This window comes from Crinia signifera, chromosome 5 (assembly GCF_055691185.1).
Source record: "Crinia signifera chromosome 5, ASM5569118v1, whole genome shotgun sequence".
NCBI classification, from domain to species: domain Eukaryota; kingdom Metazoa; phylum Chordata; class Amphibia; order Anura; family Myobatrachidae; genus Crinia; species Crinia signifera.
In genome coordinates, this window is record NC_139221.1 from 295241428 (window position 1) to 295255462 (window position 14035).

Here is a 14035-nt window from a genome sequence, read left to right on the forward strand (position 1 = left end):
TCGCCACAGTGAAGTTATTTGCTAGTTGTGGAGGATTCAGGAGATCTGACGGTGTGAAACCGCTCCCCCCAAAGCACTTAAGGTCTGCCTTAAAACAGTAGACCTAGGAATATGGTACGAGTCTGTTTGTTCATTTAAATGCACATTTATGTTAAAGTATCAAAACGATATTACACCATATCAGTTCTTTTTCCTCCTATGTGACATTGGAATTGGATATCCGGGACCAGACGGTACAGAACCGCTCCCCCCCAAGCCTATTTGGTCTGCCTAAACAGTAGACCAAATTTTAGGGTACGAGTCCCCTTAACTCTAGTTAAAATTTGGTTTCATAACATTGTACTGTATACTCCATTTGGTAATACACTATTGTGGTTATGTTTTTTTGTGTTTTGGGTATCTAACCGACTGAGAGACACACTTAAGATCAGCGCCCAAGGATACTGTTGGTACCTTTTTTCTTTCCAACAATTTCCGTTGGTGCTTCTGCACCTTAAAGCATTTCAGGATTTAGATTTTGTCAGACTATAAAACTTCAGGGTTTATGATAAAGTAGAAACACCGCCTGTAACTTGGCAGCTAAGAGCTGATTGCTACTTTGTCTCTACCCATTTTATTGCTTATGGCCCATACACAGTTTCCGATGCCGGCGGAGGGAATTAATGATGGGGGGAGGGGTAGCAGGGAAGCTGGATGTACAGTATGAGGACACAATGAGCGTGTTTGGATCCTATGAGTGTCTCTAACAATAAACACTTACAAGGTATGGTCTTTCAGTGGCCTGTGAGTCTCTTCTCCAGGATGGATGGTGAGTCCTTGACCAACTTCCCACTGGAAGGTCGTGTCTCGATACAAAATAGATCCACCTGGCTGAATCCACCGACACATGCTGTTGTTTTCAAAGCTACAGTGTTCTGGAACTAAGAAGTTGAGTGAGTCTGTTAATTGGATGTTATACTGTAGTTCTACATGGCACTCTTGAACTTATTGTACAGTTGAGCTTAGTGAAGGATCAAATAAAACCCTGGGCCATCATAATAAGCTTAAAGAAAGAAAGAAAAAAAAAACATACCTGTATATTACTAATGGAATTTTATGCTTAATAATGTAAACCGTAATCAGTGGCGTAATTACCGTGGGTGCAGGGTATGCAGCTTCTATGGGGCCCAAGGTATTTCTAGGGCCTGCAGCTTCCCCTGCACCCAATCAAAATGCACCTCAATCCCAAGAAGGCCCCCATTGCAACCGGCCTTGTGAAGGTGAAAGCTGGTGGGGAGTAAGAGACCACTCAAATGTATCAAGATCACAAGCTGCGAGAGGCCCAACCTGTCACTTGGTCCACGGCGTGGGGGGTGGGAGGTGGGAGATGGAAATGGGGGTTTGTGGAACTGAGTGTAAGCAGTCACTGGGCCTGTGGGATGGCTGACTGTGCAAGCTCTTACCTGGGTGGGGGGTAACAGGGTGCAGGATGTGGTTTGATTGGGGGCTAGCTTACAAACTGTGACCTGGGCAGAGTGATGTGTAACTTTCCCCCTTAGTGTCGGGAACAAACTAGCGGCCCGATGTCTAAGTTTGGTGGCTGTGCGGAATGCTGACCGAACGTGGAGGTTTTATAAAAGGGCAATCATTTACAAGGCAAAACCATGCCTTGTAATATATTGCCCCTTTAAAAAAAACCTCGAGTTCGGAGGCTATTACATTTGGCCGCATGTTGCTTAGCAAGGGGAGCAAGTAAATGTATCAGCTTTATTTTTAACTGCAATTTAGATTTGTTTGAACACAACCCCACCCAAATCTATATCTCTCTGCACATTGTACATCTGGCCCACCTGCAGTGCTACATGGTTTTGCTCATTTGTGTGCTTTTTTGCTTTGCCAAGAAAGCTGAATCACGCCCACAGCCTGGAAATAGTGGCCCTTGCATCAGACAGGGAAACATACAGATTCCCCTATAGCCTGAGGACATCTGTACAGCAGACGTGCATTTATATGAGTGCTACTTTACTCACCACAGTGGGCTTCATCCGAGCCATCGACACAATCCTCTCTGAAGTCGCACAACGCTGTGGTTGGTATACATTGCCCGCTCGTCCTGCAGACATGCTCGTCCGCTGTGCAGTTATGGGCGGGAAGTGTGGCCACAGTAGACGTCTGCACTGGAATTGGTAACCAGGTGGGTAAGGTACCTAAAGACAAAGGTATTCATGTTCTGTATGATTTACTGCATCAAATGAAAAGATCATAGTAAGGGAAACACTGGGCAATTTGTTGCCGTTATGGGGAAAGGTCATGACTTGTATGACCCAATATACAGTATGTCCATGTGCATCCGGGCATGTCTGGCTCTTGCATTAACCATGTAACCATGCTGGTGGTGTGTAACAAAATACCAGCTATTAGTTATGTGATGAAAGGTCAGATGCCAGCACTGTCAGACAAAAGCACTTGGCTGCTGGGCGATCGATAATATTTGTCTGCTTGAACTTATTACTTCTCACACTTCAGTCTGAAGAAGGGATTTAGTTCCTATGGTTAGTTGCCTCTTCCTGTAATTTATTTGCACTCATGTTCCCATTAGCTAATTAGTTCAAGTGAAATAAAAAAAAAATCTAAGTATGTGCAGCGTTCTAGGCTTAGGTAAGCTGCAATGTTTTGCCTTGCCATAGCTGTCATCATTGCCCTGTCTCCTTAGAAGATGTTCTCGTTGTATTTCTCTCTATGCAGAGCAGACTGTACACCTAAAATCACTGGTCTTCACTCATTGGATGCATTAGCAGGGGTGTCGACAGCTATGTTGGGCCCAGGTAAAAGGGAGGGGGCGTGGCCAATGTAGGGAGGTGTGGCCGGCCACTCTACATAGGAACAGAGCCGGCCCTAATCAATTTGATGCCCTAGGCAAGATTTGGCTAGGGCCTGCACTCGTAGCCAGGGCCTGCACATGCTCATTGGCGACAATGCGCATGCGCAGACCAAAATCTGGGGCAGGGACAAATTCGAACCTGCGCGAACACCTGAATCGGCCCCTCTGTACGCCAATTTACCAAGTTTGATTGTTGTAAAGGCCTGTATTTACAGTAAGCCACAAAATCAGGAGCAGCCAGAAAATGCAGGTGCAATGATGCGACAACTGAACAGAACGTATTTTACCAGTGTGCTGCAAATTACCTCATTGCTTTACCAGTGAACATTAATGGTCCATACACACTGGGCGACTTTGCCCCGCGTGTATGGACAGCGATAATCGCTATCATCGCTGGGGGAGAAAGCCGCTCAGTGCATACACACTGAGCCACTTTCCCCCTGCCCGGCGCCATCAGCGGGGAAAGGACGGCGCAGAGCTATGCAAAGCCGTCCTCAAAGCCGCTCATCTGCTGGTATTACCAGCAGATGAGCGGCTTTCCCAGCGATGATGCGGGAGCGCGCAGCAGCACTCACCGCTTATCGCCAAGGCATACACACTGGGCGGCTTTGAGCTGAAAGCCGCTCAAACTTATTGTTTTGAGCGGCTTTTAGCTCAAAGTCACCCAGTGTGTATGGGCCATAAGAGTCATCCTCATATGAGTTTTACCTGGGAATAATTAGGATTACTGCAACATATCTATGATATTCCATTGGTTATGTTGCAGTCAGGGCTCTGAGTCATTGTTCTGTTTCCAATTCACTAAGTGCCTATATACTGCTATCTATCTATATATATATATATATATATACAAATCCAAGAACTGCCGGCACTCGCTGGGTTAATGGTGCAGCATGCTCCAGGTGCCAGAACGAAATAATACAGAGATTTCCAATGTTCAGTGAAGAGCAAAAAACGGTCCCAGCCGCGCGCTGCTGACACTCTGGAGCCAGATTGGTATGCGTCAGATTAGCCTGTGTTTTTATATTGTTGTACTCCTGGCTGCGGGCGCTCTAAGTGAAGGCGCTTCAGTCATGTTCCTCCCGGCAGTGAAGGTGGAACGCTGCACTTCCTGTGATGTGAAGCGCAAGCCAGATGTTGCCTAGCAACTAAGGCTGCGCATCGCGTACCGGAAGTCGTCAGTGATTCACTTCCGCCGGCTGGTTACACGCTGTTGGCGCGTCCTGGGGTGTCCTGCAGCCAGGTGAGTATAAATTGTTTGTATTATGTATTTTCCAGTGCTGTAGGTTGGGGCTGAAGAAGGGGGTCACTCCCCGAAACGTTCCCCTGTACACTTTAATACATCGTTTTTGTCTGCATGAAATCAGTCTCCTGAGTGCCGTTTTTTGCTCTTCACTGAACATTGGAAATCTATATATATATATATATATATTATATGCGTTTTCCAAAAATCAATAAAAAGTAAAATAAACACACACACACAAAAATGAAAGCACACAACTTACCGCTATACAATGTACAGTTGTAGAAGGACATGTCATCGATTGCAATGTCTCCAGTAAATCCATCGCCTACCATACCGGTGATTAATAGCTGAAAGATGAAAAACAATATGTCAATACCCTTCCAGTGATAATATTACAGCAATAACAATATTGTAGCAAAGTTCTGATGAGAATTTCTACAGGTATTGATCCCCAACCAGTAGGTCACGATACCATGATCATATAAGAAGTTAGCTTCTTCTGAAAGAAGTTTATCAATTCTGGAAACAAAAGGAGGCTCGGTACCCCAAGAAGAGGCTTTCTTACGCCCCTCTGTTGTTGCTATTATAAAATGTTTTGCTCACCTCCAGCGCTATTGAAATGTTACCATGGAAACGCATGGACCACGTTGCAGCCGAAGCAGCGGCTGGTTTCACACTTCAGGCTATAGCTGTGTCTTTATCTTTAAAACCTCCTATGGTTACTCTCTTACAGTATACTGTATACTAAGCTACTTTACAGGGCCAGAATCAGATACATGTACTACAGTAGCCGCAGCCTTCCCTTGTGCCAAAGCAGCTACTATCGCTGTCAGTAAAAGGTTACAGAGATATTTCATTCCTCATTTTAGGATGCCAATAAAAATAGTGATAAAAGAGCTTACTTTACTGCCCAGGCCTCAGAATGCAAAATATATTTGCAAAGTCTCTCAGATTCAACGCAAACTGCATAATCCACAGGTTTCAGGGTTAGTAGAACAAAACTAGTTTTTAAAGTTCATTAAGAGATCCATAAGTTTATTCCTATTAAAACCGTTCAAACCTTGAACCCTCAGAACCCCATCTAGCCTTTTAATAGGATTAAGCGAGCCAGAGCTGTCGGACTTTTTCCTATGCTAATCACCTACTGTATTGTTCTATGTATTGTATTGCAGCTGAGAACAATAGGCCTTGGTGAGCCATGGCTCATCATGGCTATCCAGAGAAGGCTAGCTGAGGATGGCTCCATCTGTATAACTAAAACACCTCAAAGTCTACTTACCAATAACATATTAACCATAAACATAAGCTTCTTATTTTAAACCCTTATATAACAAATATAGAACACGGAGACAGTACAGCTTGACTAAAAAGTCACAGCTTTTCACTCACATTATTAATTGACTTAACGAGGAAAAGGCGTCCAGGAGACGCTGCATTTCCGCTGCAGCTTACAACCTGAGCTCAGCTCTGGGAGACGAGTCATGACTGTGACCCCCCCCCCCCCCCTAGTGATGTATCTATCATCGCAGAGGCTCACCTAACCCTCATGGGCCAGTCTGGACTTTAACTGCAAAAGCAATGCAGGACAAAGCATACACCCTAGAAGCCATGAAAATGCAGCGTTCTCCCACCCTGCTGCACCCACACACACGAAAAGCAGTGACAATCAAGAAAAAAAAAACAGGTTTTGGGCGGGTGGGCGGACCTCAGAAACAATTCCAAGAGGGCTAAAAGCCCCCCCCCCCCCCCCTATTTAAAATAGTTTACCAAAGGCCCTCATCTCATATCCTGTGTCCGTATCATCGCTGCTCAGCAAAACCCATATGACATAAAGAGGGAATTCTACTAAGATGGGAGTTCTGGATGGGCTGTTGCTATGGGCAACCAAATATACTAAGATGGGAGTTCTATTGAAGATGGGATGTTGCCATGGGCCCCCAATCAGATTTTATCTATTATCTACCTGTAGGATTATTGTATAATTTTATCTGGAAGCCAATTAAACTACCAGTATACATATATTTGGATTGTGGGAGGAAACCAGGATAACTGGAGGAAACCCACAAAAGCAATGGGAGAACATACAAACTGCACACAGAGCCATGGTGAGAGTCAATTCCATGACCTCAGTGCTGTGAGGCAGGAACGCTAATCATTACATCCTCTGCATCATACTTGCCTAATTTTGAAAACTAGTTTCAGGGATAATATAGTTGGTAGTAGAATTTTGCACAGCGCCCCATTCAGAAGGCGTGTCATGCTCCACCCAAAGGGCGTGTCTAGTTCCATATATGGATAGATTGTGAAAAGAGATTGTGAACGTGGCACCTAGAAGCGTGGGTGTGTAGTGCTATATTTGAGAGGAATCTTTTAAAATCACTTATATCCAAATGTAGATGAGCCCCAAAGCAGTTAGTAAGCTGTACTATGCTGGGTAATGTGCTGGGAAACAGCGCTGATGATTCAATGTAAATGTATCTATCTCTCATTCCTTTTTTCCCCAAAAATGTAACAGTGTAATGTGGGCTAGGTGACATGAGGGAGATTGCTAGACTAATCAGGGAGAGAGGGAGATTGCTGCTACAGTATTTCAGGAAGTCTCCTGCAGAATGCAGGAAGGTAGGCAACTATGCTCTGCATACAATGGCATCAAAGTGGAGAACACAAGAATAGGTGTGTCTTACAATCTATATTCCACACAGACATTCTAGGGTTAATTTGATGGAAGCCAATTGACCTAACAGTATATTTTTGGACTGTGGGAGGAAACTGGAGTACCCAGAGGAAACCCATGCGAGCACGGGGAGAATATACAAGCTCTGCACAGTTAGGGCCATGGTGGGAATCAAACCCATGACCTCAGCGCTGTGAGGCAGTAATGCTAACCATTACACCATCCGTACTGCCCCGCAATGGAAACAATACTAATAAGGATGATCACATGGCTGAAGAGCGCAGAAGCCAAATAGATAAATCCATGTTTTCTGCAGGCAGTACAGTAAGCTGCAGAACGCAGACACATATACATTAAAGTTATCTGAAGGTTGTAAACTCCTTTCAGTTCATATTTACAATACATTTCAGACTGCTATGTATATGTTTATTATAGCAATATTAAAGTGATATCCAATTCCATATATGTTTATTATCGCAATATTAAAGCGATATTATATTCCTTTTTCCTATTGATGTATTATTTATTCTGATGCAAATACACAGAGTGTCCTCTTTTCCTCTACATTATCTGTCAGGGCTGCACCTGCTGTTCCTTAATCCCACTACAGCCAACATTTTAATATTTCATTACTGTAATATTGGAATAATAAGACTACATAGTAAATAATGCAAACTGGAATACTTTGTGATCCCGGTAGTTAAATAAATGAAATACTTTTTTATCTTTTAATACCAGACAATTGCCTGAAGCGCGCACGATAGTGTTCTGAGAACACGATGCCAAAATTTACTTTGCCTTAATACAGGAGAAAAACCTTACACAAGAAGCCTCACATGGCTGGCCTGGCAGTTCTGCTACACTGAGTCTGTCTGCGAATTTAGCAGCCGGGTCAATTTCCCATCTACTTTTTTTACCCTTTCAGTAAATCTTTGTAATTGGATTTCAAAGGTAGAATTGTTTTGACCATCATTCAATGAATTGCCACTTCCAACAGAACTTGCATGTCAATGCGGAGCCGGCCCTAGGGAGTGCAGTTAGCGTGAAGATAATTTCACATCTCATTTATAACTTGAATTAGGACAAATAGAAATACATTTCTTTATATTTGAGAAGTGCTCATAGTTCGGCAGGTGGTCTAATGTTCTGTTCGATCTGTCTCTCTAATCACTGAGATTTTCGAGAACTCACTCTCCTGTCAAGATGGAAATGTATGGATTTTACTCAGTAAAGCGTGCTAGCAATTAAGCATGCTCTTCACTTAAAGACAAAGCAGCGATATCTCATGATTGTAACTATAAGGGGGTTAGATCTACAGATGTACAGGTAGTGCGAAATTATATATCCAATATACGGAGCTGTCTGTACAGCCAATGGCACCATGGAAGGTGGTCCACCTTACGGCACCAGGCAGAAAGTCTACCCTGACGGCACCAGGCAGGGCGGTCCACCCCATGGCACCAGGGAAGGCGGTCCACAACACGGCACCAAGCAGGATGGTCCACCCCATGGCAACAGGCAGGGTGGTCCACCCCACCGCATCAAGCAGGGCTGTCCACCCCACGGCACCAAGCAGGGTAGTCCACTCCATGGCACCAGGCAGGCAGTCCACCCCATGGCACCAGGCAGGGTGGTCCACCCCATGGCATCAGGCAGGGCAGTCCACCCCACTGCAATAGGCAGAGCCATCCACCCCATGGCACTAGTTAGGGAGGTCTAAACACTGCAGCACTAGGCAGGGAGGTCCACCCCATGGCACAAGGCAGTGCAGTACACCCAATGGCACCAGTCAGGGCAGTGTACCCCACAGCACCAGGCAGGGTGGTCTACCCCACGGCACAAGGCAGTGTGGTCCCCCCCACGGCACCTGGCAGGGCCATTCTACCTACGCCATCAGGCAGGACGGTCCACCCCACACCACCAGGCAGTTCAGTCCACCCTATGCCTCAAGGCAGGGTGATCCCCCCATGGGACACCAGGCAGGGAGGTCTACACACCACAGCACCAGGCAGGGAAGTCCATACACTGTGGCACCAAGCAGGGCAGTCCACCCCATGGCACCAGACATATTATTTACTTATTTATTATTTATTTACAGTTTCTTATATAGCGCAGCATATTCAGTTGCACTTTACAATTGGAAACAACAGTGATAAAACAAATTGGGTAGATACAAACCGACATAGAGGTAGGAGGGCCCTGCTGGCAAGCTTACAATCTACAGGGATAATAGGAGGGATACATAAGTATAGAATTCCATAGCATGGCAGTCCTGAATTCGGTCCCTTCCCCGATGGTCAGGTTTGCGCATGCGCGAATATGCGTATACGCAAACCAAAGGAGCAAACAGCTTTGGCAAGTTTTACACTCGCCGGGCCATTCGCTCGAAGATGTGAGGGCTGGGGGCGGGCAGGGAACATCCAGCATTTTATGAACCTCTCCATAAAAATGATGGACGTTCTCATGTGAACGCAGGAATGCCCGCTTGGGGCAGAAGGCTGACTTCAGCGCCTGCCCAAATTCAGTCATCTCCGTGCAAAAGAAAGTCTGACTTTTATTAGCGAAAGGAAAATAAATAATTTGATGGTGAGCTACAGTCGAATGATTTCTCTTCCGTTCGGACGCATGTGAGTAGATGTGTATTGGAAAAATATACAGTCACATGCTAGTGAGCGGACTCCAGGTGGCGGGCGGCTTTTTCCTGATTGCCAAGCTAGGAGTATACGCAGCCTAGCAAACAGGTCTGAATCAGGCCCCATTTTTATGGCTATGATCATGAAAACAACAGTTTTCAGGGGCAAGCAGCAAATATTAAGTATCCCTCAAATATAAGAAGGGGTTTGAAGCAGGAATCTCAGATACCTGCTGCGATGCCTCCGTTGCCCTGGAAACCTCATCCCCATAGGTTTCTATAAGGAATGCGATGCTGCCTGTTTTACCAATATCAGGAATGAGAAGTATTCCCTATATTGGCCCCGACTGCTACTGTAATATACAGATTGTGGTAACCCACTGTAGCCTTCGGGCTACAGATGGTGGGATGTAGTTTGACAGGGTTCACAAGGATCCCTCCACTAGAATAGCTCCTGTGCAGTGTGGTCACAAAGACCGCATATACGCAGAAGCCTCAGTGGCCTCACAGCACATTGCAGGGATAAGTTCCTTTGAGAGCCTTTGTCCCTGCGAGTGTCGGGTGATACATTTACCCAATGTGATTGCATTGTGCAATGTTATTTGAGCGCCACATTAGTGGCATTGTTAAATGGGACCCCATTTAACATTGGCAAACATAAGAAAGAAAAATAAATAAAAAATAAGTAAAGAAAAAGAAAGTAAAGGACATAAACAAAGAAAATACGAAAGTAAAAAACAAAAGAAAGAAGAATAGAGAAGAGGAAAAAAAAGAAACAAAATGCAAAAGAAATAAAGTAAAATAAAGGAATAAATAAAAAGAGAGAGAAAGGAACGAAAAAGAAACAAACAAGAAAGTGAAAGTCACAAAAAGAAATTGAAAGAAAAAAGAAAATGAAAAGCTAGAAAGAAACAAAGAAAGCAAAAGATAATGAAAAAAGGAAAGAAAAAGAAAAAAGTAATAGAAACAGATATTGCACATTAAATGCGATCAATGTTAAATGGGCAAGAAAGAAAGACAGGCAGACCGAAAGACAGGCAAGAAAGAAAGAAAGCGTTAAAAAAAGAACAAAACCAGAAATAACAAAACAATAGCGAACGCAAGAAACAAAATAAACAAGAACAAAAGAAAGAACAAAATAAATAAAAATAACAAGAAAGAAAACAAGCAAGTAGATAAGATAGAACACAAGAAAGAAAACAAGAGAGAAATAAAAAAATAGAGAAAGAAATAAACTCTGGTTGCTGTACTAGATTTCATTTTTAAATACAGGGTTAGCGAAAAATAAGTTCCCCACTTTAGCGGACTCTGGCGTGTATTCTACTGCTCAGAATGAGACAAAATGTAAACAACAGATAATTCAAAAGATGCGCTAGTCATTTGTTAAATAAAAATATTTATTTCATAAATTATCTAAAAGGCACACAAATAAATATTCAATAGGCTTATACATTGTAATGTCCAATAACCTGCACATAAATGCTTAATATGCTTGCTCAATATTTATTTTTATTTAACAAATTAAATTTTTTTATTTTACTCTTTACTTAAATATATAGGCTAAGTAAATAGTAGGTGGATTAGGAGATGAGATACACAAAACTGGTATTTTGCTTAGGGCTCCATGGTATCCTAATCCATCCCCCACATACGGGGTGACATTCAGGCATTTTCTAAGCGATTTTACTAAATTGTTTAGGAAATGCCTGAATCCCTGAAAGCGTATGTAAATCGCTGTGTGTGTGTAGACAACACAGCAATTTAAATATGCGGCTCCCCGGTCTGAATCCGGCAGAGATTTATAACCTGCTCACAGGTTATTAATCGGTCAGGGCCAGTTTTCTCAACAGAGAACACTGACTCTGACACCTCGCACAGCACACAGCACGCTGCAGCGCTGTGTGCTGAGAGAAGTAGCCCGTGTGTAGGGCCCTTAAGTTAGCATAGTTAAAATAAAGCCTATTGTAATGTAGCCACAATCAGTGGGTCACGGAGGAAGGGGTGGGGGAAGTATGAATTACCCTGGCTCAGGTTTCTTGAAGGAGCCCAGAATACCAATCCTCCCAAAAGTGTCTGAACGGAATATGCCACAGAGCTTAGACAAGGTCAGTGACTTTAGCTACTGTACGGTAGTGCATAGGGCCATCTTAACATATGGGCTTACTGGGCAGCTGTCTTAACAATTCTAGGGGCCTTCAAGCAGGGGCCTATGGAGTTTCTTGTGAGGCTAGTAGAGATTGCTGTCCAGCTAGAGCTGCCAGGAAACATTCTCTACCGGCCTGCAGCCAAACAGTTACTGGCTGTAAGCTAATGCTAATTGCTGGATGGCTGATAGCAAGTGTAGAGACACCACAGGAAGTTTTCTTAAGTAGGGGCCCCAGTGCATTACTTTGCCTAGGGCCCACAATCAGTGCCGAATTTCCCATTAGGCACGTGAGGCATGTGCCTAGGGGCGGCACATGTTTAGGGGCGGCACTTGGATGCTTCTGTTGGGTCTGTCAGCCAGCCAGTAACTGCACAATATCCCCTGTACTGTTCCATATTCCATTGTGTATGGCGTGTACATGGATAGGGCATGCAGATACTGTCCCTGTAATCTGTCCTACTTACTTATTCTATTCTATCAAATGAGGGCTTATAAATAATCAATAAAAATAATACAATTAGGTAGGGGGCGGCCATTATTGTTGTGCCTACGGGCGCCCTCACTCCTAAATCCGCCCCTGCCCACAATGCTGTTAAGACTGTCCTGGTAGCTCAGCTTTAATCCAAATTCCGTTTGCCTGTGTTTGCAGGGGTACCAGATGACCTTCCGTCAGTTGGTATTCTGATGGTCAAATAGACCGACATCGGATTCCCGACTGTTTAAAGGCAGACTGTCGGGATCACGATTTCCAGGGGCTATTCTCCCTCATGGGGGTCCACGACCCCTATATAGGGAGATGAAAACAAAACAGTACATGTGGTGAGTGCAGTGAGCCACCGAGCACGCAAGGTGCTTCTTTGTGCTTGTCCCGCTGTCGGAGTCTCACAAGTCGGGATTCCTGCATCGGACTAATGACCATCTGAATCCCAATGGTGTATACCACACCCTGCTTGCAGTGGACATCAAAAGTAAGGAATACATCTATATTACATCACCAGCCACCTTGGTACATTGCTGAGACTGGCTATAGCTCTTTAATAGCCTTACATTTAGGGGCAGATTTATTAAGCTTGGAGAAGAGATAAACTGGAGATAAAGCGGAGAAAAGGTAAAAGGAGATAAAGCACCAGCCAATCAGCTCCCAACTGTCTTTTTCAAACACAGCTGATTGGCTGTGCTTTATCTCCTTTTACCTTTTCTCCGCTTTATCTCCAGTTTATCTCTACTCCAAGCTTAATAAATCTGCCCCTCAATCTCTTACTGTATTTATCAAGGGCAAGTATAAGTCTTGCGGACTTGCTAAGAACGGTGGTGCTATATATAGCTTACTGTGTTTATGGGACCTTTCATTTCCACTGTTACTTATGACCCACATACAGTAGTATATTACTTTTTCTTGAAGTAAATAAGTGCCAAGAATTAACACAAAACTCAAAAAAAAGGATGAATATCACAGAGTATATTACATTGTATACAAAATATTATTTCAAACAAAGGATGCCAAATGTCTTCCAAAATCAATAGTGAAGGCTGAATAAATGTTTTAGGTTATGTTACAAACAAGGCTCATAAATGAGTATGACGGGATAACTTATAATTAGTAGTAGGTACAGATTGATTGACCAAGTCCTACATCTAACGTACGAAACTGTAATCTTTCATTTTTCATCGCTACATGTTGTGTATATCACAGTTATTTATCATCCCGATCCGTGGCAGTGTCCTTTCTGTTCTTTTCCCGGCAAACTAATGCTGCAAACTAACACGGCAAGGCTTCATTGGTTCCCAATGCCGGCCATAAGCAACGCCTTCTCAAGATAAACAGCTTCAATGCCCGCTATGTATTGTGCTCTGATGTCATACATGTGGTTGCCAATAAATAACATAATTTAAAATGCACCCAAAGGGGCTGCAAAGTAAATGACATGCTTTAGGGATGACATCGGATACTGGTGCAGACGTTCCAACACTACTGTAACATCACACTACCTGAATCCCATCATCTAAAATAGAACCCTTTATATGTGTCAGTAGTTTTTCAAGATCCATCTATGAAAGTTTATCCCGTTAGAGGAAAGACAATCAGAGAAAGGGGGATCAGATGGGAAATACCCACAGATGTGGAGTACCTTCTTTCAGATGAATAGCACGATTAATTGCCAGTACAAAACCAGTGAAATAAAATGGATGGGGTAGTATTGTTACAGCATGACATGGTATTCAAGCCAAGCTTCCGGGCCATTCTGGATAAACACAATTGTAATTTGGTTCTATGGAAAAAGGGATTTGCTTGAAATTGAGTTTCTGTAAGAATTTATGTGCAGGAACAGAGTTCCCCTAAAATATGTTGTGTGTACAGCTGTGTGTAAAAATGACCTGAGGCAGCCAGACGCGAAGTCCTGGGGTTGATGTGGAACAGCCAGGTGTGTGATGTGGAGCAGCCAGGTGTGTGATGTGGAGCAGCCAGGTGTGCAATG

General features: G+C 43.7%; 1 protein-coding gene across 3 annotated transcripts in view; it reads right to left on the reverse strand.

The window, feature by feature from the left end:
* MALRD1 (MAM and LDL receptor class A domain containing 1) overlaps positions 1-14035 on the reverse strand; it is a 442313-nt gene that overhangs the window by 203838 nt on the left and 224440 nt on the right. For all 3 annotated transcript variants that reach the window (XM_083189314.1, XM_083189313.1, XM_083189315.1), the window contains 3 exons: positions 4366-4453; positions 2010-2186; positions 761-920 (listed from right to left, as the gene is read on the reverse strand). In XM_083189314.1, coding sequence (XP_083045440.1) covers positions 761-920; positions 2010-2186; positions 4366-4453 — 425 coding nt within the window. The remainder of the gene's footprint in view (positions 1-760; positions 921-2009; positions 2187-4365; positions 4454-14035) is intronic.